The sequence below is a fragment of the Choloepus didactylus genome, chromosome 2 (assembly GCF_015220235.1).
Source record: "Choloepus didactylus isolate mChoDid1 chromosome 2, mChoDid1.pri, whole genome shotgun sequence".
Lineage (NCBI taxonomy): Eukaryota > Metazoa > Chordata > Mammalia > Pilosa > Megalonychidae > Choloepus > Choloepus didactylus.
This window is the reverse complement of record NC_051308.1, coordinates 105,238,039-105,262,887: the sequence shown is the minus strand read 5'-3', so window position 1 is coordinate 105,262,887 and position 24,849 is coordinate 105,238,039. Positions and strand designations below refer to the sequence as shown.

General features: G+C 47.8%; 1 protein-coding gene across 5 annotated transcripts; it reads left to right on the top strand.

The window, feature by feature from the left end:
• Positions 1-288: 288 nt before the first annotated feature.
• SLAMF8 (SLAM family member 8) lies at positions 289-24,849 on the top strand. Of its 5 annotated transcripts, none has more exons than XR_005215196.1 (6): positions 289-560; positions 3,130-3,456; positions 6,397-6,702; positions 6,792-6,923; positions 8,739-10,116; positions 23,062-24,849. XR_005215196.1 is itself a non-coding variant. In XM_037825610.1 (5 exons), exons 1-5 carry the CDS (start codon positions 527-529, stop codon positions 8,801-8,803), a joined length of 840 nt encoding a protein of 279 aa, XP_037681538.1. In that variant the 5' UTR covers positions 289-526; the 3' UTR covers positions 8,804-11,163. The 5 variants fall into 5 exon arrangements, 3 of the variants coding, with proteins under 3 accessions (XP_037681538.1, XP_037681537.1, XP_037681539.1); XR_005215195.1 differs by lacking the exon at positions 23,062-24,849 and adding an exon at positions 11,199-11,754; XM_037825610.1 differs by lacking the exon at positions 23,062-24,849 and having other exon boundaries at positions 6,792-6,899; positions 8,739-11,163.

Sequence of the window (24,849 nt, the reverse complement as noted above, 5' to 3'; positions counted from 1 at the left end):
CACAGCAGAATGGATGTGGGCCTGGAGAAGCAGGAGAGCCTTGAACACTAAGCCAAGGAGTGTGGTCTTTATCCTGAGGGCAATGGAGGGCCATGAAAGAATTTTAAGCACAGGAGAAGTAGCCTGATCAGCATTGCAGTTTAGAGAGCTCTCTCTGGCTGCAGTAGGGAGGACAGACGGCACTGGGCGGGTTTGGGTGCAGGGAGGCCCCGCAAGTCGGCAGGGAGGATGTGGGCTTGTGTGAAGGAGCTCGTGGCCTGCGATTGCATTAGCTAACCACTGCCACGGGAAAGAGGCTGACTTACAAGAATCTGTTCCTGAGAGATCCAGGCTAGGCCTTCAGTCAATTTCCACTTTCCTTTGGACATTTTCACTTTCGGGGCATCTTGTTCTGAGTCAAGATTCCTCTTTCTGGACATGGGACTTTCCAGAAGAACCACAGTTCCGTCCGTGCATCCACTTGGCGTGGGATGTTCTGGATTTCGGTTGTTGAGGGAGTTTGCCTGCCTCTCCAGAGAAGGGTGGCATGTGGTCCCTGCAGAGTCTGCTCCTCTGGAAAGGTAAGTGTGGCAAGGTAGATGTCCTCTCCTATAGAGATGAAGGACTCTCCCCAGCTCCCTGTTGCCAGACTTCTGGGCAGGGCCCTTCCATCCTGAGTGAGAACCCAGGAGCTGAAGAGGAGTAGGGAAGACTGGAGCAAGTTCTGGGCAACATTTAAAGTTAGACAGATGCAGAGCTGCAGCTCCTGGGCAACAGGAGCTGGAAGCAGTAGGGACATCCATAGACATAAATCCTTTCTTGGCCCAGGGCAGTTAAAACTGAGACTGGGGGTGCCTGGTGGTTTGGAGAGATGGGTGTGGGGATGGTGAGTGGTCTGACAGTGTTAACACATGAAATTTCTAAATACAGATTGGGGAGGGAAGGGGAGAGCAGGGCAGAGCGGGGCTCCCTATAATCTGAGGAGTGTCTCTTCAACATCCTGTGGGAAAGCTGCAGGCTGGGAGCTTGGTGGGAATAGCAGAGTTCCTCCCTGCTTGCCTGTGTAAGGGGAGGCAGCTGTTGGGTGAGGTTGAGAGGTCAGAGCAAGCTAAATATGGTCTACGTGGACTTGGGAGCAGCTGATGATGGTGGGATGTTGGAATGGCTGATACGTCAGGTGTCTTCCAACACTGGGCACCATCTTGTCTGTTGTCTGAGGTTCCTTCCTTGGTTAGCAAGTAACTGATGTGACAAGGGTCAGCCCTGCAGGGCCAGGAGATGGGAGTGGACGGTGGCAAAGACTAAGACACCTTTGTTTACATCAGAGACTCATAGAGACTTTGAGACTTCCCCCACCTGGGTTCTTGGCCCTGAGGGCTTCAAAAACCCTGCAGGTTTCTTCATCCTTTCTAGACATGTGGTAGAAATCCCACCTCAGCCCTCAAAGTATGCCTCAATGTGTTTGGTTCACAAAATCTTTCAAATCATCTGACATGTGCAGGGAAAATAATTTTTTTAAAGGGGCTCTTATTGGTAAAAGAGATCAATACGACTGATCTGGTGCAACTCCCTTATTTACAGGTGAGAAATCTGAAGCCTAGAGAGGGGGAGAGATTTGCTTAAGGCCACACAGCAAATCTGTGACAGAGCCAAGGCTAGATGGAGCCTAGGAGTCTTGAAAATCCAGTGCTATTCTCTTTATATGTTATGTCTCCACTCTTGGAGGGGGAGGGGGGTGGGGGGAGGTGGTGGTGTTTGTGTGCAGAGAGGGTAGTGAGATGGACAAGGGACGAGGGTCTGTGGCTGGCTGAGGCTCCATCCAGAACCTGCCTCCTTAGCCAAACTGCTCAGCAAATGCATTCCCTCATGCAGTAAAATGTACTGAGTACACTTATCCTGGTCCTGAACAGTGGTAAGCACTGGGAGCACAGAGATGAAGAAGAAAGTATCATTGCCTTTGAGGAACTCCCCGTCTAGCAGGAGATTCTGACTCATAAACAGGCAGTAAAAACAGAGGGAGAAGGGCAGTCATCATGGTGAGCCCAGGCCACGGAGGGGGACACAGAGAAAAAGCATGCTGCCTATTGAAGGGTGGGAGAGATCACGGGGTGGGCAGAAGTTAGCCACTGAAGGAGCCAGGAGGGCACTTCAAGCCAAGGTGCCCCCCGCATGCCTCAAACTCAATATGCTCCCAACAAAGATCAGAGCCTTGCCCTCTCACCACCTGGTCAGCTTCTCCTCCACTGCTCCCGCTCACGGAGGATGGAAGCCAATGGGTGCTCAGGGCCTGGGAGCCATGCTTGACTCCTCTTTCTCCTTCACTCCCACAGATCTAATCTATCACCAAGTCCTGTTGACTGCACTTGTCTTAATCTCTCTCCATTCCTCCCACCCAATTCCATCCCAGTTGCCACCTTCCCCAGTACAAGCTTCCATCACCTCTCCCTTGGATGAAGGTAAACAGCCTCAGTCTTGTCCCACCTCCAGTGTGCTCTTCACACCTCTGCTGGAGAGATCTTTCTAAACATGCATCTAATCATGTTACTCTTCTGCTTAAAACCCAGCCAAAGCCCCCCGAGGCTCTAAGAATAAAAGCCCAAACTGCAATGTAGCTTTCAGGGCCCAGCATGATCCAGCTCCCGCCAAACTCTGCAATGTAATTTCTCAACCCCCTGCAGAAAACCACTTTCAGTTCCCCAGTGCACCTGCTGTCTCCCTCCAGGCCTCTGCAGGCTGTTCCCTCTGCCCACAGCACTTCGCCATCCCCCTGCAGGCACTCTATGTGGCCTGGCTGGTTCCCATTCCCCCTTCAGGTCTCCGCCTCTCCTCTGAACCCTCAAGGTCACACAAGGTCACCCCATCACCCAACCTGTGTTCTCCTTTGTCATCCTGTTCTTTCCCATCATAGTGCCTAATATATTTTAATTGCTTGCTTAAGTGCCTGCCTCCCACCGTGAGCTCCATGATCACTAGGACCAGATTCTCTTCTTCTCTGTTTTACTCCCGGTACCTGGCACAGTGCACTCTCAAACTGAATGGAGGGAGTGCAGGTGAAGGGACCCTAATGAGCTCCCTAGCAGCTCAGCGGCGTGGTGGAGAGGATTGAGGCTCCAGGGGCAGGCCAGAGTGAAAAGTTCTTTGTTTTTTCAGCACTGCTGCCCATGGCAGTTACTGGTACCCAACTGCAGGGGCAGGTGGGGGGCTCGGTGCTGCTGATGGCAGAGCGCCCCCCTGGATTCCAAGTCCGCGAGGCCATCTGGCGATCTCTCTGGCCTTCGGAGGAGCTTCTGGCGACGTTTTTCCGGGGCTCCCTGGAGACTCTGTACCACTCCCGCTTCCTGGGCCGAGTCCAGCTGCACAGCAACCTCAGCCTGGAGCTCCAGCCACTGATGTCTGGAGACAGTGGCAACTTCTCTGTGTTGCTGGTGGACACGGAGGGCCGGGCCCAGACCCAGACCCTGCAGCTGAAAGTGTATGGTGAGTGCACTTGACACTGGCTCCCTGCCTGGCAACCTCCCACATAGCACCTGACAGGCTTCCTCCCACATAGGACCTGTGGCCTCTGACCACGTTGCCGATTCAGGGAGCAGCTGCTCTCTGGCAGGTACATCTAAGAAAGCCTCTCAGGGACTTCCAGGTGAGCTCCTATCTGAGGCAGCCGGGCTTTGCCACCATGTGGTCTTTGTCTGAGCTCCAACTTGGACATTTCTCTTTTCAGTGCCCTTGGATATGATGCTTAACCTCCCTGAGCTTTGCTTTCCTCACTTGTAAAATGAGAATTGCAATGTTACCACACAGAGTGTCCATGAGGGTGACATGCATTGATGTTTGTGAAAAAATCTAGGATAGAGCCTGGTCTATACTTCACCAATTCTAAAACATCATCATAGCTTTTAAGACATCTATTTTATGTGCCACTAAGAAAGAAAAAAAAAAAGTTTTGCTAATTTAACCATGACACAATGCTTTTTTATTTAAAAATTTAAATTATAGTTAAACATAATTAAAATTATAGAATTTTCATTTTATGTTTCTGAAACAAGTTCCGTTAGATGTTTTTAGAGAGATTTTTAAGTAAATATCATTCATGGGTTGTCTCGGTTATTCATCACTGCAAAACAAAACACCCCAAAACTTACTGGTTTAAAACAACTACTTTGATTTCTCACAAGTCTTTAGGGAGGCAGGCCCAGCTGGGCAACCCTTCTCCTCCACATGAGTCAGGCGTGCGGCTGCATTCAGCACTTAGCTAGAGTGGCTGCATTGGCTCAGGGCTGGCTGGACCTCTTTTTCCTGCAACTCTACCTCCACCACCTTCACCATCACCTCCACCACCACCATCTCCACCACATTTCTACTGATCAGCTCTCGTTTATCTATATCATGGGTTAGAAAAGATATGGAGAGACCCAAACCATTATTTCAATAAAACCTCAGAAATATGGATGAGGGTGGGGGTAAATCTCTGAATTTAATAATGGGGAATGGGTACATGCTACTCATGTTGAGCGAAAGAAGCCAGACACAAAAGCAAATTTTGTATTCACTCACTGATATGATATAAAACTAGAATATGCAATTCGTAGAGACAAAGTAGATTACAGGGTACCAGGGATGGGGGTGCAGAATGAGAAATTAATGCTTCATGGGTACATAGCATCTATTTGGGTTGATGGAAAAGTTTGGGTAATGGTTAGTGATGATGGTAGCACAACACTGTGAATGTAATTAACACCCCTGAATTGTATATACTTGAAAGAGGTTAAAATGGGAAATACTATGTTGTGTATGTGTGACCACAATAAAAATTTAAAAAAAAAAAAAAAGGGGAAGTAAGGATGGCAGCTGGGAAGAGGGAAGCAGTGAGGGAGAGAGAAGCAGTGAGCAAATTTAGGAGGAGCCCTCAGAGACAGCTAGCTGATTGTCCTCGGGTGTGCCACTCGGGGACCTTGGAGGAATTAGATGGGTGCCCTGGATACACACAGCCCTGCACCAGGCTGCGTGGCTTGGCAGGCCGAGTGCTGGCTGGATTTCAGTTCTCCCCACCCCTTACTTCTTAGCCCGATGCCCTTGTGCAGTGAATAATCCACCCAACCGTACAAGCAGCCCTGGATCCTCTCCCCCGTCTGAGACTCAGCTGCCACACATGGGAAATGAGGACACTGAATGTGATAATGCATGCAGCACCCACACCACTAAGCTCTAAAATGCCTTGTTCTCAGCATCTGAATTACAGATTTTAAGGAAATTGCTGTTTTATTGCTTCCAAATACATGGCATGATTAGAACTAATTGCACATAGCTTCCAAGCAGCAGTCCTTAGGAGCTCTGCTTTGACAATAGATAAGAATGATTTGAATTAGCAGATAAGTTACTAGAAATGTCAATGGGTGTTTCTGCTGTACCTGATCGTGTTTGGAAGTAGCTTGTCCTCTTAAGTAGAGTAAATATCCCCCCCTGCAATCTTTGTTTATGCTATTGCTGTGCGCAGCAAATCTCTTCTTTTTTTCATATGACAAATCCTAACAGATTCAGCTGGTATTAATGATGTTTTACTCTGCTTGACTTTGGAATGCTTTCAGAAACTGAACTCTCCTTTGTCACCGGAATTCTATCCTACTGGCCCCATGGCCACTGAGGTTCGGGATTCACTCATCAACCTCCATGGGAAAAGGAAGTCATGGCCTAGGACACTAACTTGTTCAATGGCCCATTTATTAGACCTACTATTTGCCAGCCTTAGGGAATCAGGGTTACTGAGATAACAAGAGAGAGCCCCTGCTCTCTGGGCTCCTCCTTACAGCATTTTGTACCCTTATAATTATTTTCTTAATTCTTTATAACCATTGTCACTTTCTGTCTTCCTCACCAAACTGTAAGCTCCAAAAGCCCAGGCAATGTGTTTTTCTTGCCTGCATAAATAAATGCTGTGGGTCTCTTGTTGACTGACTGACTGACAGACAGACAGTGAGAGAAGTGCTAAAGAAATGGTTAGACACAGTGTTTGGAGAGCTCAGAGACTTACCTGGAATATCAGGGGAGGTTTCACGGTCAGCGTGTTAAACAGTGTGTCCAAGCTGGGCCTTGAAGAATGAATAGGAGTTCTCCAGGAGGACAAGAAAGGAAAGATATTGGGGGCCAGATGAGCCATATGAAAGCATGAAAGCTGTGGAAGAGCATGATACGTCTGCAAGAACCACAAATTAATTAGGATGGCTGGGGAGGACCAGCAGGAGGTACAGCTGGAGTGGGTGACATGGAGTTCACCTCTGTCCTGTGGGCAGTGAGAAGCCAGACAAGGTTTCTAGCAAGAGTGGCCTGGTCAGTAGTGGCCTCTAACCCCCACATGGATCCCAGAGCCAGAGCTGTGGGCCCAGCTGCCCTGTAACCCATGCCTGCTCTACTGTTCTTGCCCAGATGCAGTGCCCAGGCCCGTGGTACAAGTGTTCATCACTAAAACAGGGGATGCCCAGCCCCCCAAGACCTGCCAAGTCTTCCTGTCCTGCTGGGCCCCCAACGTCAGTGATGTGACCTACAGCTGGCGACAGGAGGGGCACATTGGCTTTGGTCTCGAACCCCAGGGCCTCTTCATGGATGGACAAGTGCTTAGGGTTTCACTGGGACCTGGAGACAAGGGCGTGGCCTATTCCTGCATTGTCTCCAACCCTGTCAGCTGGGACTTGGTCACCGTCACCCCCTGGGAAAGCTGTCTCCGTGGGGCAGGTATGCCAAGGGTCGGTGGTCGGTGGGGGAGGTGGTTGAGGGATTATAAGGCATCAGCTCCACCTCTGACCTTGCCCCTCCATGCCCAGCACCAGGAAAGTCCTCCTACAAAGACGTGCTGCTGGTGGCGGTGCCAATCTCGCTGTTCCTGGTCCTGGCCGGTCTCTTCTCTGTCTGGCACTATGGCCCCTGCTCAGGTAGGAGCCCTGTGAGTACAGCAGGTGCGTGGAGAGGGTGGATCTATGAGGGCAGGGGTGGGCCTCCTCCTGATGAGGTTGCAGTTGATCAGTCCCACTTTTCCTCTCCCACTGCATCTCTTAACCCTCTCTGTCTCCCACTTTGGTTTCCAGCCAGACTGTCCTACTTGAAGTTTCTTCTGCAGTTGTTCAAATGAACTACTCTCTTGCACACATCTCTAGGCCTTTGCACATGCCAGTCCCTCTGCCTTGAACATACTGTCCCTGATATCCCATCCAACTCCCCTCTTCACTTGTCTATCTCCTACTCACCCTTCAAGGCCTGCTTATTGCAGCTCCAGGAAGCCTTCCCTGACCTTCTCCCTCTCCACCCCCACCCCCAGGCTGGAGTATTGTCCTTCCTTAAATCCCCGTCGCCTACCCCAATCACAGCACTTTTTACATGCACTCCCCAAACTGAACTCCAAGCCCTTTAAAGGCGGAGTCTGGGTAACCACTGGGCACCTAGCAATGGTTTCTGGAACATAGCTGGTGGTCAGTCAAGGTTTTGTTGAGTGAAGGATGAATCCCAGCCCCTGCTTACCTACTATTCCTAGGAGGTGGCTCCCTAAGAGAGGCACCCCCCTGGCCAGCAGCTAATACAGCCCCCCTCTTGAGGATGGGAGGGAAGGGGAAACTCAGAGATCAGGCCAAATTCTGAGCTTTAGATTCAGCTCAGCCCATGCCTTTGCCCCAGGATGCTCTAATCCTGAAAGAATTATCCCCTACTCACCTGGGTGTCGTGGCTATTTCCATCCCAGACTGTCTGAGCTTGCTTTTCCTGGAGTGGAAAGAAGGGATCAGCAAGGAGATGGTGGCTCTGAGACCTCATTATGGTGGGTGTGTCCTAGAAGGTTAGAGCCTTGGCCCAGCCACTAGGCAAGGGGGAAAGACTGATTTCTGCATCCTCTTTCCAGGGCACAGGGAGTAAAGGGGGAGCAACTGAGGCTTTCCTGGGCCTAGTAGCCCAGGGGCCCTGTCTGCTAGGGCTAGGAGAAGGTCTGGCCCTGGCCCTTTGCCCAGACAAGTCCCCAGAAAATTGGAAGTCAGGAAAAAAGCAGCTTTTTTTTTTTTTCACCATTTTTATTGAAATACAAATCACATGCCATACAACTTACCCATTCAAAGTATACAATTCAGTGGTGCTTAGTATATTCACGGAGTTGTTCATCCATCACCACGATCAATTTTAGGGCATTTTAATTACCACCACCAAAGCCCCCCCACTCGCTCCCCCCAAAAAAAACAAAAAAACAGAACCATAGCCTCTTAACCATCACCCTCCAATCTCCTCATCACCCCCAGCCCTTGGCAACCAGAAATCTGCTTTCTGTCTCTGTAGATTTAACTATTCTTGATATTTCATATAAATTGAATCATACAATATGTGGTCTATTGTGACTGACTTCTTTCATTTAGCATAATGTTTTCAAGCTGCAGAAAAGGGCAGTTTTGTCCACCAAGAAGGGACAGAGAGGACTTGACCACCTGGCAGAGTGGAAAGGCTCTGTAGGAGTCTGGAGGCCAGGTCTGCCTCTGCCACCTGACTTCTGACCATTTAACTGAGTCCATCTCAGCTCTTTCAATTCCTTCTATAGTTAAATGTATTGCATAGTTGCAGATCAAAGTCAGACATTAAGAAGAACTTTCTGTTCTTGAAGAGTCTCCTCTTCCAGGGTCTTGAAAGACCAGGAGAGGAATTGCTTTGGGCCAGGATGAGTCAGAGGTCTTGGGCCAGGCCAGGATGTCAAGATTCCAAACACAGAAAGAAAACAAACTTCTTTCTAATCTTCTCACCAGGGAAAAAAAAGAAGGAAGTCTGTGCTGATGACGTAGCTCCAGAAACAGAGAATCCCCTTGTCTAGGGCCTGTCACAAGGGAGGATATAAGCTGACACGTGGATCATCAGGAAACCCACTGCTCAGGCACATGAAGCTCTGGGGCATCGCCAGTGCCTGGAAACCACCACAGTCTTAACATCTCCTGGGAATGTGCCTCCTGCCTCCCAGGAGCAGCGTGGGCGGCCATCCCACTGGGAGGACAAAAAGCACCAGCACAACCTTCCACAACGTCCCCCTTGTCTCTCCCCACTTTGCATGTCCTGGCTCTGCTCTGGGCAACAGGAGACTAACAGGAAGTCCCCTCAAGGACTCTGGAAGTTTAGGATCCACAGGGACATTGATTCCCCAGAGCATTTGCAACCTACACCACTCTATATAAAATATTAACCAACTGGAACCAAAGGATGGCCTCCTGCCTGGGTCCTGAGCGCCAAAGAACATGAGACATTTGATCTAAAAGTGACACTCTATATCACCCACCTCCAGCCCCAGGTCCAGCCCCTTCAATATAAGATCTTGATGCCCCTGACGACCAAGGCCTTCTCATAGGAAAAGATCTGGGGAAAATGTGATGGCAAGGGGTAGGGGGTAGGGGTTTCTCTTTCTGGCTTGAAGGACTTTCATGTCATCTGAGTTCACAGCCTCTCAGAGGTGATTTGCAGTTATGGACAACCAGGGGATGGTTGACATCTCATGGTTGGAGTGGATGCCATTTTGCAAGTAATCCTTATTAACATGCTCTCCATCCCCTCCTGAACCTCCTGCAGGATCTGGGAATGGGGGTTAAGTTTATCTCCTCACTCTCTAACACAGAGATCTGGAAGAGGATTTGAATTTGCTCTGCCAACAGTAAGTTCTTGCACAACTTCAAGAAAATCAGCTCAGCTCAGGATGTGTCTGTCTTTCTGCCTGAGCCTGAGAGAGTAAGAAGCCAGGAGCTAAGCAGAAGAAAAATCACGCAGGGAAAGGTTGGGAAGCATCCTGGAATCTGCCACACTCATTTTCAGAAGCAAGGGCAGAAGATCCATACAAGTTCAAGGGGACAAGGACCCTACCACTCAGTGGGAAGATGTTAAGGCCACTTTGAAAGAAGAGTATGTGAGATGGAAGCTACTATCATGGCCACCTTGAGAAAATGTGAACGGACAGTGAGTGATTTCATCTAGGAAAGCTCTGGGCTATTGCCACTCTGGAAAAAACTTGATGAACTAAACTCACATTTTGGGATTAGTAGCTGATAAGGTTCTGGATTACTCCTTCCCCAGAGTAACTGATGTTTTCTGGGACTTCACTCAAGTCTTGATTATGGCGAGGAAGGAGGCATTGAAGAAACAGAGGTAGGTTTTGAAGTATTTTTCCAGGGCAGTTTCAATCACTCCACCTGAGATATCAGTCCTTGTCCAAGTGTCCCCCTTTATCCCACTTCCCCAGAGGCCACAATTCATGGCCAGTGACTTCATCTTGGACACATGATCAGCACAACTAGCGTCCTAGAGTCACCTTGCTACTCCTCCACTCGGCTATTCCTGGATTTTCACAGCCTGCTGGTTCTGCTAAAGGATCTGCTCTGGCCCCCTGGCTTTGCCGCATCCTCATCCTTTCCCTGAACCTGCTTCTCTTCCATCACCTTTCCCCAAGTCAGCCTGAACAGTGCACATAACCACCCCAAATGGTGGCTTGCATTGCCCCCACCTGCCACCTAGGTGCATTTCCCATGTCTGGTTCCCTGAATCATGCAAAACTGGCCTCAGTCACTAAAACTGATGTAAAAGAGAAAGCCCAGGATCTAGCAACAAGCCATGCTAGTTATGTGGAGGAAGAAAACAGCCCACACCAATTCCCACCTTGTTGCCTTTGTTCCCCAGAGCCCCACCTGAGATCAGAGCAGTTCTGGATGGGGTGGGGCCCAGGGTTCTCCCTGCACAAAATAACTCTCAGTGACCTCCTTTAGACAGTGGTTTTATCACATGGTACACCAGGGTCTTTTAAAACATATCCACACTGTTCAAATAAATGAATGCTCCCAACCCCAAAGACTCATTTGTCAATGAGTGGGCTAATTAATCCTTCACCGAAAAATGCCAAGAGCTTCCTTGAAACCAATTTTTGTGCTAACAAGCATGGGGATTAATGCTTTAAAAGTCACACAACAGCAAATAATGATTGAGGGCCCAGCATGTGCTGGCTATGGTTCTAGGCACTGGGAAATCAGTAGTGAACAAGCAAAGCCTTTGCTTTCATGGAATTTATATTCTAGATACTATAATTAAACAAGTAAGAGTGTGTCAGACATTGATGGGGGTCTATTAAGAAAGATAAGGCAGAGTAAAGGGCTAAAGAAGGTTGGGGTGGGAGGAGGGGTGCCATCTTAAGTAAGGTGGTCAGAGAGCATGTCTCTGATAAGGTGATATTTTGACAGAGACCAAAAGAAGTGAAAGAGTGGGCCGTGCAATGGCTGAGCAGAGTGTTCCCAACACAGAGCCCTAAGGAAATGCAAAGGCGCTGAAGCGGGGCATGGTTCGTGTTTACAAAGAATTGTGTGGAGACAAGGTGGCTGGATCAAAACAAGGCAGGAGAGAGCAGAAGGAGCGCTGTCAGGGAGAGAGCACGAGCCTGACTGTACGGGACCTTGCAGTCTTCAGAATGCCCTCTCCTTGGGATCGGGGTGGCAGGAGAGACCCACGTGTCAGATGGAGGACTGGGCCTCGGCTCCTCCTGGGATGGCTGTTGTCGCTGGTAGACTCCACGTGATCAGACTTTAGAACTCTCTCCAGATCTGCTTTTGCTTTTGCTTGTTTTCATTTTGTTTTCCTTGGCAACAGCCTTTGTACCCATCCTTCTGCACAGAGGACAAATACAAGAGCTGCTAGAGCAAAGGGGTCATGTGACGTGATATCAGCAAGAATGAGGAGGGGCACAGCAAGAAAGAAAGGTTAGAGAGGACATTTTTTTTTTCATCGATGAAAATATGAATACCCAGTGCCTTATTAAAAAAAAAAAAAACTACTGCAAACATTAATGAAATCTTCTGTAAAGCTTCCATGTTTATTAAGAAGTAGCACCTGTTCAGTTAATTAGCACTTGGTTACTTACTGGTCCTTTGAGGGAAGTACTATCTCCTTCCAGATTTGACTCCGTGACTCCCTGCATCTGTTCTGCATGTAGCCTGAAAGACTTCTAGAACTGCAAAATACAACCATCCCCAGATTACAGGAAAGCTTTAGTGGGTGCCCCTCCTGGGGCTGTGCATTGGCTAACATGGGTTCCTCTCTCTCAGCCAGGAGGGGCAGGCTGAGCACATGGGTGACTGGTGGGGATACTCCCCGTGCATGAGCAGCCTGCATCCAGTTCTGGGAGCCACACTTCCAGGGACATACTGGAAAATTTGAGTATCCAGAAGAGAGTGACTAGAATGGTGAAAAGTTTGGACATCTTATCCTATGGGAAATGATGAAAGAAACTGGTCATTTTTAGCCCAGAACAAAAACCACAGAGTGGCATAGATCCTTAAATATTTTAAGGCTATCAGGTAAGCCCATATAGCATAACTAGAACCAGTGGAATGTGTCCCCTAGAGGCAGATATTGACTTTTATGAATAACATGATTTGGGAGCTCAAAGGAAAGTTTGTGGTTACTCAGTTCAAGTTTTTCATTTCCCAAGTTGACAAGAGATTGTAATTCCACTAAAATTATATGATTAGTCAATGGCAGGTCATTTAAATCGTCCAGCCCCTTATGCTCAACCATGCCACTGAGGGAGAACTTTCTATCTAACAAAGGGAAAAATCCAAATCTAAAGTAAACTGTTTTAATGGATGTGCTCAATCAGAAACCAACTCAGAGCAATACTATAGATTAGAGATTCCTCAAATTAAGTGGGAGGTTGTATTAAACCAGTAATAACAGATATGTAGCACATATATCCAGACTTCTGTTTTCCAGGACCATGTCAGATGTAGCTAATTAATTATGACACACTTTTCCAAATGAGTCCAGATGTAGCATGACACTCAAGTAACTCCTACCAATCAATTGAAGTTGGGAGCCAAGATGAAATCTATTTGCCATTCCTGCTCTAGATGGTATATAAGATCCTTCCAACATTAAGAATGAATTATAAATTAAAGAATGAATGAGTGAATAAGAGTGGAACAAAAGAGAATGATGAAAGGATTCTGTAAGCATGTCAGAAACAAGGCAGGCTTCCTACAAAAAAGACTCATGCAGGCTTCCTTTCTTCTGCCATTTTCTCAGTGTGTTGCACAGGGAATGTATCAGAACTATAAAAAGAGAGAGATTGATGGGAACTGGTGGTACAATTATCCAGAAACCACAAAACAAAGGATATCAGTCAAATACATGAATCTAATATATATATAGCCATTAACTATCATAATCTTTAGAATATTTCAGAATAGTGGGGAAACACTTGCATCAGTTAAGGTTCTTTGGATGCAACTCAGGTTTTAACTAAAGCCAAAGAAGAAATTTATTGGAAAGTTGTGGGTAGCTCAAAGAACCAAAGAAAATGTTGACAAACCAGGCCTCAGAAAGGACAAAACCAGGTGGTTTGGGGGGTACAGGCCTCAGGACAACCTCCTCAGGCACTGCTGTGGAATAAATCTGTTCTGTTTTCTGTCCCCATCTTGCTCACTGAAGATTCAGATTCCCAACAAACAGAGCTTGTTTGGCCTGGCAGGGATCAAGGACCCTCCTTTTTGGGAAGTGGGGAGAAACTGCAGGATATCCAGTCAGATGAGGCAGTTAGTTTAATACGATAAGGCACCAAAAAAAAGTTTGAACTGGAGCCTGTAAAACAGGAAATTCTTGCATCTGTTCATTCAGTAAGCATTTACTGAACACCTACTGTGTGCCAGCACCAAGTGGGAAACACGCAGTTCCTGCCCTCAAAGAGCTCACAATCTAGTGGGGAGGCAATGTGTCAACAAACAATTCCAGTGAGTAAACAGGGACACAGCCCCCGGGGTGAGCGCAAAGATAGCTCTTGGCCTTTGAGACGCTGTTCCCAAGGAGGGCCAGTGGGAAGGGGGATGGAGGCTCTGGCTGGAAATAAGCTCCAGCTGTCAGGAACTGAAGGAAGTATGGCACGGATGCTGTTTTCCTGGGGCAGGTCTTCCCACAGCAGCACCAGTGTTTCCTTTAACTGTGTTCCCAGAGCACCCAGACCTTTCAGTCTGGAGGTTGTCTTCAGATTCAACTGTAGTTGGTACAGAAAAGGGAGACCAATCCACTCACAAGTGCTGGGGGCTGGTGCCACCCTCCTGGGTGGGGGGTCCTGGCTGGGATGCCTGGGCTGAGTTCTGATCTGCTCAGCCCAGCCCCTCAGCCCACCATATTGGCCTTCAGGCCGGCACCCCTTGGCTGGGGTTGCTGCAACCCCTCAGGAAGCCTTCCAAAGTTAGGAAAAGGGTTCTGCCTACCAGGCCCAGGGATCCATGCCATCCCCTCATCCCACCCACCCACCCACCCGTAAAGCAGCCGCAATCAGCTGTGAGTCTGACACCCTCTCTTCCCTGCTATGCTCTGGGATGACAACAACCTTACAGCCTAACATTCCCAGAAAATCTCTTAACAATTCCCCACACGCCCAGGACATTCGTTTCCTCCTGAGTACTGAGCACAGATCCCCATGCACGGTGGTGCCTTAGAGGGAGAACATGAGAGACGCAGATGGTGGGCGGACTGACCGCAGGCCTGGTCACCACACCTGGTGTCCTGCCACCTGGGCTGTCAGGAGGAGGGAGTAGGGTTCTCATCCATGCCCTCATCTGAGAGGAACTTCTACACCAAGGCCAGAGCTCCCAGCCAGGGTCTCGGCCAACTCCAAGTAGCAGTAAATGGAGAGTTTGCTCTTCTGGAGGCTGTGTCCGAAAAGGAAAACCCCAGCAGGATGTCTGTCAGCATGCCCCGTTACCCCCAGGAAGCCACATATGACAAGGACAGACAGTACCCAATCCTCACACCATGGAAAGACAGCTTCAGCCCTGGGCCCATCTGCTCTGGCTCTCCTCCACAGGCCAAGGAGCCATGGGTATACCCACCTGGAGCTCATTCTCTACCCTCTAGACCACACTCCAGGAATCAGAATCCTGAAACTCCCTGCCTAAATGGGAATTCTGGGGCTTATATGACCCTCTTTCCTGGGGCCATCCTCCAAAGATGGGCCAGACCAGCTATATGTGCACCCCTAGGTCTGAAGGCAGCTTTGGGGGTATGGAAGGAACTTGGAAATGAAGCCAGAATGTGCACATGTGTGTGTGCACAAGATCCTTCACAGTGTGGGACGGGGCTGTCAGTGAGAAGAGAAGGGGTCGGGCCTCAGGCCTGGGCAGGAGCTGGTTCTTCCCATGCTGCCATGTTCTGGTATAAAATTCCAAGAATTCCAATATTCAAACCTAGCCTTCCAGATCATTTTGAAGATATTTTATCTTCAAGGTAGGAAGATAGAACATATTTTATGCCACAGTTTGTTAGCTTGATTTTTAACTAAAAATGTTAAAGGTAGACCTCAATCTGGGACTGCTGTCCCTGGACCTTTTCCTATCATGATTCCTATCTACCCCCTGGACCTGAGACACACACACACACACACACACACACCAATGACTAAGAGCAACCCCCCAGCTCTAACTGCAGCTTAGAAGTAGCACAGTGTAGCGGGTCTCAACTCAAACCAAGGACAATAGTCCCTGATTTTCCTGGTGTACTGAGCTGTCTGCCTTCAACGTTCATTCACTTAGCACGTGTTTAATGAGTGCCAACTACATGCCAGAGACACTGAGAGTACAGCTGCGAATAAGACAGACAGGCCCCTGCACTCATGAGGCTTACAATCCAGTTGGAGGAGACAGACATTAAATAGATGAATACAAATGTTTAATTAAAACTATGCTAAGCTCTATGGAGTAAAATGCATGGAAAGTATGAGAAAAGCAAAGGGAGTGAAATGTAGAGGGTGAGGTGGGGTGGGGCAGAGGGATGATCCTATGGGCCTCTCTGAAGAAGGAACACTAAAGCTAAAACCAGCAGGAAGGGCACGAGTGAGTAAAGCCAAGAGCTGGGAGGGCATGGCATGCTGAGAAATGAACACAGGTGAAAGCCCTTCTGGAAAGATCTTGGCATATGTGGAAGTCTGCAGGATGGACCCCATGGCCAGGGGGTAATGAGCAGGGGGTACTGCAGGAGGAGATAACAGCAGAGGTTGGATCATGCAGGGTCTGGTAGGAGGACATGGTCAGATTTAAATTTTAATTCTAAATGTAAAAGGGAGCTGCAGAGGAGTTTTAAGAGGAGAAATGACATGATCGGACTTGCATTTTTTTTTATTTTTATTTTTTATTTTTTTTAGCTTAAAGCAATGAAAATTTATTTTCTCACTAGTTGTGGAGGTTAGAAGTCCAAAGTCAAAGTGTCATCAGGGCCATGTTCCCTCTGAAACCTGTAGGGGAAAATCCTTCTTGTCTCTTCTTTCTTCTTTCTTTTTTTTTTTTTTTTTTATTAAATTCAGTTTTATTTGAAATACATTCACACACCATACAATCATCCATGGTATACAATCCACTGTCCACAGTATGATCACATAGTTATGCGTTCATCACCACAATCTATCTCTGAACATTTTCCTCACATCAGAAAGAACCAGAACAAGAATAAAAAATAAAAGTGAAAAAAGAACACCTAAATCATCCCCCCTTCCCACCCCATTTGTCCTTTAGTTTTTATCCCCATTTTTCTACTCATCCATACACTAGATAAAGGGGGTGTGATCCACAAGGTCTTCACAATCACACTGTCACCCCTTATAATCTACATTATTATATAATTGTCTTCAGGAGTCCAGACTGCTGGGTTGGAGTTTGGTAGTTTCAGGTATTTACTTCTAGCTATTCCAATACATTAAAGCCTAAGAGGTGTTGTCTATATAGTGCATAAGAATGTCCACCAGAGTGACCTCTCAACTCCATTTGAAATCTCTCAGCCACTGAAACTATTTCGTCTCATTTTGCATCCCCTTTTTGGTCAAGAAGATACTCTCAGTCCCACGATGCCAGGTCCACATTCATCCCCGGGAGTCATACTCTGCATTGCCAGGGAGATTTACACCCCTGGGAGTCGGGTCCCACGTAGGGGGGAGGGCAGCGAGTTCACCTGTTGAGATGGCTCAGAGAGAGAGAGAGGGCCACATCTGAGCAACAAAGAGGTACTCAGGGGGAGACTCTTAGGCACCATTACATGCAAGTTTAGACTCTCCTTTGTGGTAATGAGCTTCATAAGGGCAAGTCCCATGCTCGAGGGCTCAGCACATCAAACCGCCAGTCGGACTTGCATTTTTAAAGGATCACTCTCATGGCTGTATGGGGAATGGATTGAAGGGGGCAAGAGTGAAAGCAGGAAGATGAAGTCATTGCAGTAATCCTAGCAAGAAACTATGAGAGCCTGGGATTAAGGTGGAGGCAGAGGTGGGAAGCTCGAGAAGCAAGTGGATTCAAGAAATATTTTGGAAGTAGAACAGACAAGACTTAGTTTTGGCTATGGAGAAGGTGATGAGGAAGGGGTCAAGGATGACACTGAGGTGTCTGCCCTGAGTAACTAGGTCAATGGAAGTGCTGTTTATTGAAACTGGATATACAAAAAGAAAAGCAAGTCTTAGAGTAAAGGCAAGAGTTCATTGGTCTTTAATTATCAAGGAACAAGGACTTTAAAAGGAACAAATATTTGGAGTCTGAGCAATATATTAGGTTGAACCATATGAAAATACTTAATTTTTAAAATAAAAACTGGCCAACTAAGGTAAATTTCAGATGTCTCAACCTAATAATCTAGATGTAAGTTGATTCAAGGAAGAAAAGCCACCTCTTCTTCTGCCCCCTCCACTCCCACCCAGAGAGCTGAGACACACCTGTGGCCATGTAGCTGTTGGCAGCCCAGGGGGTCATTCAACATGAACTTGAGGATGGAGGGGCCGCAAGACATCCACCATGTGTCCACAGCACCCTTGGCCTGAATTGGTCCAGGCCTATCGTATCCCAGTCGGCTTCCCTGCCAGTTGGCCTGAACCCTACTAGCCAGCTCCAGAAAGCCCCATGACATTCAGGTCCCAAGGTTAATAATGGCAGGGAGCCCCAGAGCTGCCCTGGGAGCCATGATGGGCTCCTTTGGGCTTAACCCAAACCCACTCTGACTCCAACCCACCTCATGCCCACTCCTGCGACATTCAGAGTCCCACCCAGATTATCTGGGTGGAAACTCCAATGCGGTCTCACAGGATCCTTTCAAGGAGTGACTTGGTCAGGTAGACCTGGTCAGACACAGAGCAAAGCACATCAGTTGCTCCGAAGGAGCTGGTGTGTCAGACACTGGGTGACTGAAGGAGTCAGACGTGAGTTGCTCCAGCCAGGTCAGAGTCTCTGGGAACTCTCTCTGCAGCAGCCCTTTGGGGAAAGGACATCAAGAGGACCTGGCTTGGGGTCAGGCTGGCTGGCAAAAGGAGATTCCCATGTGCCCTTGCTGGGCAGTAAAGAGGGTGCAGCTTCCTGGGGTGGAGACTAGCACCTGTGGGAGGCTCTTGGCCACACAGCTGGAGTCAAGCTGAAGCAGATAATGCCTCTGGCTATTCAGCTACTGTGGACTGTAGATGTCCAGTATTCTTCTGAGGACCAATGGATTGCCTGGAGCGGGGGGGCAGACAGCAAAGAGTCAAGACCTTGGGGGTGGTGGACTTCTTAAGCCTGCAGAGAAGGGTGTTAGTGGTTTGTTGGGTTCTATCCCTTGAAGCTTGTGGCCCTCTGGCCATCACTGACCCCAGTAAAGTCCTACCCATTCACTATACAGCTTCCTGTGATTAGAGGTCATCTAATCACCTAGTTTGAGGGACATCCATCACCCCTTTGCCTCAGGGGACCAGCCTGCAATGCTGCCATTAGAGCAGGGCCTCATTCCTGGAAGACTGAGTCAGCCGGGTCTCATGATAAAGAGAAAAGGAGCTGTCATGTACTCTCTGGGTCAGAGAAGTCTGGAGAAGATGGAGAGGAAGCCAGAGCCACCAAAGGATGGGGCCTCATTGGATATTTTTTAGTGGAAGAAAGAAGGGCCCACAGACTGGGGCATGGAGGAGAGAACATCCCCCTTCACCCTCACCCACACCGCCTACTGAGGAGTATTCCAGCTGGCACACACATCTTACATCCCCACTGCCCCTATTTTTGGGGGGCCTTAAGATGGAGAGGACTCAGCACTTAGCGGCCCCAACTCACACCCAAACAGGCCAGCTCTTTTCTGTTCCCGGAACCTGACAAGCTCATGCCCTTTGCACCTTTACCCAGGCATTCCCCTACCTCTCAGCCTGGAATATACCCCTTTACCAATCTTACTCTCCAGTCAAAAGCTTCAAGGCCCAGCCCCAGGCACTCGCAGAAGCTTTCCCTCAAGTGGTTTCATAGCACCCACTCTCCCAATGCCTTGCATGACGCTGAATCCACAATCATGTGCATCATTCTTTAATTTTCCAAATGGGGTTAATGATCTCCCTAGGGAGACTGGGAGCTCCTGGAAGGTTCAGGTATTAATACTTAATGAGAGACATACAAGTGGACAACAAATGACTCTTCTTCAAACATCTCTTCTGCTGAGAAAGCCAAGAGCATGAAGTTTCAGATCGGGAGATTTCATATCTGAATTTCTCACTTTCAGGCAGCTAATCCATTGTCTGGACTCGAAGAACGTTCAGAGGTTGTCCACAAGGAGATCGGCTGTTTCTTACTCACTTCCCACCTTCTGAGGGGCCCTGGGGCAGGAGGTTAACTCCTCCTGCTGCAGTTTGTCTGTCTCCTCCCATCCTCTTTCATTCTTTGAAACAATATTTATTGAGTGTCTACTATATGCCTGGCATTTTTAGGAGCTTAGATACATCGGTGAATAAAACAGATCAGGATCCTTGCCCTTTTGTAGCTTATAGTGTGAGAGAAGAGGGAGATCCAGCAATAATCATAACAAATAAATGATATAGCAAGTTGGAAGGTGTAAGTGCCATGGAGTAAAGAAAAACTAGAGGGGGATAAAAGGAGTATGGAGTACTGGCAGAAGGGAACTGAGAAATAGGTGGCTGTCTTAGTTTGCCAGGGCTGCTCTAACAACTACTACAGACTGACTGGCTTAAACAACAGGAATTTATTGTCTCCTAGTTTGGGGAGCTAGAAGTCCAAAATCAAGGTGTCAATAGGTCCTGCTTTCTCTGAAATCTGTGGCATTCTGGTGGTGGCTTGCTGGCAACCCATAACTCAATCTCTACCTCCATCACATGGCCATCTGTTTTCTTCTGTCTCTCCTCACTCCTACTCTGTGTCCAAATTTCCTCTGCTTATAAGGACTCCAGTCATATTGGATTAAAGCCCACCCTGATTTACTTTGGCCTCACCCTAGGTAAGCTCCTATGTACAAATGAGTTCACATCCACAGGACCAGGGGTTGGGACTTGAAAGTGTCTTCCTAGGGACATGACTCAATCCATAACAGCAGCCACAGTAGACTTCACTGGAAAGGAGACGGTTGAGCAAAGACTTGAAGGAGGTAAGGGATTTAGCTGTTGGGAGAAAAACCATTCCAGGCAAAAAAAAAAAAGAAAACCAATCAGGGCAAAGACCTCAACATGCTCAAGAAGCAGTCCAGACCCATTGTGGCTCAAGTAGAGCGAGCCAAGGGCAGAAGAGTGGTAGATTGGGTCAGAGAGGTGACTGTCAGGCCTGGAGGACCAGAAAAAGGACCTTGACTTTGGCTCTCAGTAAAATGTGGGACCATTTCAGGATTCTGAGCAGAAGAATGATTTAGCTATCACCCTGGCTACTCTGTTGAGAATGAACTGTAGGTGGGCAAGGGAGGAAGCAGGGAGTTGAGTTGGGATGTTATTGGTGTAACCCAGGCAAGAAAGGATGGTGGCTCAGAGCTGGGAGGTAACCGTGGAGGAGGGGAGAGCATTAGATTCTGGATCTATTCTGAAGGATCTCCTGCTGGATTGGATGCGGTGGTGGCTGTGGTGAGAGAAAGAAAGGAACCGAGGAAGGACAGTGTTGCCAACAACCAAGATGGGGGAGGCAGTGGGTAGGGCAGATTTAGGGGAAGACCATGGCAGTGTTTAGGGCATGCTAAATTTCAGGTATCTGTTAAACATCTAAGCAGGAAAATGGGTGCAGAATATATGAGAGAGGTCTGGGCTGGGTGCATATTTCAAGGGATGTTGGCATAGAGGGGTGGGTGTGGGTAGGAGATAATTCTCATCCTCCTGCCTCACTTTCTCAGACTGTGTGCCACATTCCTGGAAAGGCTGATATTTATTGAAAGGAAGGAATCAGATTCTCCTCCAGGAACAATGTTATAATAGCAAGTTAGGCTCCTGACCAAGGACCTGTTTGTTGCTTAATTTTTCAACGGCAGGGATCACAAACACGGCATTTCCTCAAGTCTTTAATGAACTAGGAATGAGAAGCCTGCATGCTGTACAAGTCAGAGCTTTCTAAAGAGCCTATTAGTCAAAGGAACAGGGGCGCCAAGACCTGTCCCACAGAGCCATGGCTGATGTGGCCCATTACGCTGGTCCTGGGAGGTCCAGAGGGCCAGTGAGACTGCTCCAGAGACTGGCCTGACTCTGCTCATGGAGGGCAATTTTTACACATGTGTACACACACACACACATACCTGCATGGACATTCTTTTGAGAAGGATTTGAGGGCATATGTGTGCCTTTTTCCATCACATTTCCCTGAAACGATCACAGGCATTGGTTACAGCCATCATCCCAAATGGGGGAGAAGAGAAGAGTCCCTAGTACAAATTTTATCCATCACACTAATTTTGGGGAAGGTCAGCTGAGGGAGAGCCTCTGGACTCTTATAGGTAGTAGATGCTGAGAAAGGAGAAGACATTGCCCCTGCCCTCAAAAAGTTCCCAGTCTATAAGGGGAGACAGGGCTCTGATGAGGGTGGGAGGGTCACAGGACACAGAAGGAAGTAAACACCATTTTCCCCTTGTCTAGAAGCAGGATAGAGACTGGGATAATGGAATAAGTGTGGCCAGTCTGCCTGCCTGGAGAATGATGCAAGCTGAGAAAGAGGACAAGAAGAGAGAGGAAGGAGGGTTTTATAGGTGAGGGAAACAGTCTGGCAAAGTGGCTGAGATGAGGTGTGACTGGGGTTGGGGCAGAAATTGGGATCCTAAATCCCAACATCCGGAGAGTCATGGGAGGGAGTCAGGTGAGTCACGGCAGGGAGAGGCCGCAAGGCTCCCCCAGCATCCAGGCAGGCAGAGAAGGGGTCGGGAGTGAACCAGAAGGGGGTGTCTGTGGGGACTGACAGGAGGGGACGGTCACTTCTCCAGGCCAGAACTGGCAGGAAGTGGGGTCTGTAGTGGGCTGAAGGAGCTGAGCTCCAAAACTGAGTTGGTTCTCCCAAAAATGTTTATGAAAATCTATGTGACTCCTACCGGGAGTACCCCCTCCTCAGCTTTGGGATTGCTGGAGACGTCCACCTGGAAGGGACTGTCAAAGTCAGTGCTACAGAGGGCACCACAGTGGGCAAAAGACATGGTCCTGAGTGGCAGGAGCTGAGAGAGGGAGACGCACAAGTGAGGTGATTTCATCTAGCCCAGGGAGGCGTCCCTGAGGATTCTGGAGGCTTGTCCCCAAGCCTGACTCTGCTGAGCTTGTGTTTCAGGTGCTTCCTGTTATTACTAGTATCACTATTACTAATGAGGATTGTCCTCAATATTAATAACTGCACATGGATTCCAGGACTCAGAGGCAAGTCCTGGTTTTCCTACTTCTCTACCTGCTGCACCCTGTACTCCTTGCCTCTTCCCCCAAATGGTGAGCCACCTCCAAGGTCAATCCTTAGGCTTTCTTCTCACTCCATCGCCCTTTCTGTGACCTTGCTCTCCCTCCAGCCCAACCTCTGTGTGGTTAGATGTGTGCCTCCAGGGCTGCACTCTTGTGGGAGATGAAATTGCAAACTGGGGAAGTTGGGGGGTTGGGGAGAATCATTTACTGAGCCGCTACTATGTAATGGGCTCTGTGATAGCACTTCATCTGAAATAGCCCTGTTACTCTTCCCATTTTACAGATGAAGAAACTGAGGGCTTGGGAGTTTATTAAATAACTATGAACCCAGATCAGTTGGACTCCAACACTGAGGACTTTTCCCTTTGCATCTGTGAACATGGCTAACTCACAAATATTTATTACAAGTTTTCTTCCTCCATTCTTTTCTCTTTCAGGATGCCCATATAGGGATCCATCGTCACCTGAAACTCAGCTTCTATAAAAATGAGCTCAGTGATTTTGCCTCAGTTTCCCACTCGATGTCCTGCTTTTGTCAAGGGCTTCAGTCGCCTCCCTAGTGCTGGGTGTCCATCCTGCCTGTCCTTCTAAAATGCATCCAAGAAGCTGCTGAGTGCAATGGACACCGAGGGGTGGTAGAAGGCCATCTTGTACACTCCCCACCTGCAGTCCCAGGGACCACTCCCAAGCTCGTCCAGATTTCCTTGCCGGTGCAGTCCCTGGTCTCACACTCTTCCCTTCAGCACATTCTTTGTAATCTAACAACAGTTTTGTTTTCACGCACTAGGAATAAATGAAATAAGTACTCAAGATGTACTGGATGGATAAAGAGTGTAAACTCCAGAGCAGGGGGTTTCCCAGACTCCCACCAAGTGAGGGGAGCAAGCCGTGAGGAGGCTCCATTTCCTAGGAATCTTCTGGGGACAAGGTTAAAGTTCCAATCCAGTCCCCGATCTTCAGGAAAGCCACAGCATAAACCCATACATGTCAAGTAGTTTCATAACCCTGGAAGGACAGTGGTTGGGTAATTCCCAAAACTCCCTTTTTTCCAGTGAGGTGAAAGAACTGATCTCCACCCCCTCAGAGTCACCACACTCTGACTAGACCTAGAGTAATTGAAATGTGTCAGAGCAGCATGCATGCTAGTAGTTATTCCAATCAGAGTACATAAAAGAAAATTCATTGTGACTCCATGCCACTTATGGTCTTGAGAATTAGGGTCTTAAAAGATGATGACTAGAAGATGACTTCCTTAAGCCTGGGAAGGAGGATCAGAGAAGAAACTGAGTCAGTGAGGACTCAGAAGAGTCTCCTGAGGCTGGGTGCCCTCAGAGACAGATTCAGGGAAATTCTACAGATGCCAAGTTAGGTTTCTGATGCCCACTACTACAGTGGCCTAGAACCAAGGAGATATAAATTATCTAACTAATTTTTTGGTAACCAGGAACTAGAAGTCAGCTTCAGCAAGACTGGAAAGAGATGCAAACAGCATAACCAGGAAAAGGAATCGAGACAAACAACTTTGTGATGTTTGTGTCTCTAGGAAAAATAAAGAAAAATCAGGACTGTACTTGTGTTTCCATCTCTTGAGGGAGCCCTTGTGTGCACAGACTTCTTTTGTCTGATGACATGTTCGAACTAAATTTTCCAAGCTGGTTTTTAAATACAGCCATTATTAAAGATTAAATCCTATCAACTTACAATGAAATGAATCATATTAAACACAAAGGTGATAAACACTCAAAACTCCTCATTTCCTATTTATTTGACTACTGTTTACTATTATCTAAGCTCTTGAGTTTATTTCCTTCCATTGTGCCTGTATTACGGAAATACCATACAATGGTGAGCTGCTGCATATTTCTTCCAAGTCAACACCAGACATCATGTCATAGCTTGAAATCAGCCATGATGGGAGTATTTATATCATGGAAATTGGCAAATGCTACAAATCAGGGCTTCCCCTCTCCCTCATCAAAAGCCAACAGTTGTTGATCACCATACTGTGACTGCTAGAAGAATTTCCTTATTCTTGGAAAATACATACTGAAGTATTTATGAGAAAAAGGCCAATAGGTATGCAACTTACTTTCAAATCATTCAGAAAAAAAATAGAGAGAGAGAATAATAAAACAAATGGGATAAAATGTTGATGACAGGAGATTCTGGGTAAAGGGTATATAGTTTTGTTTTGTTTTGTTTTTTTTGTACTATTCTTATTCTTG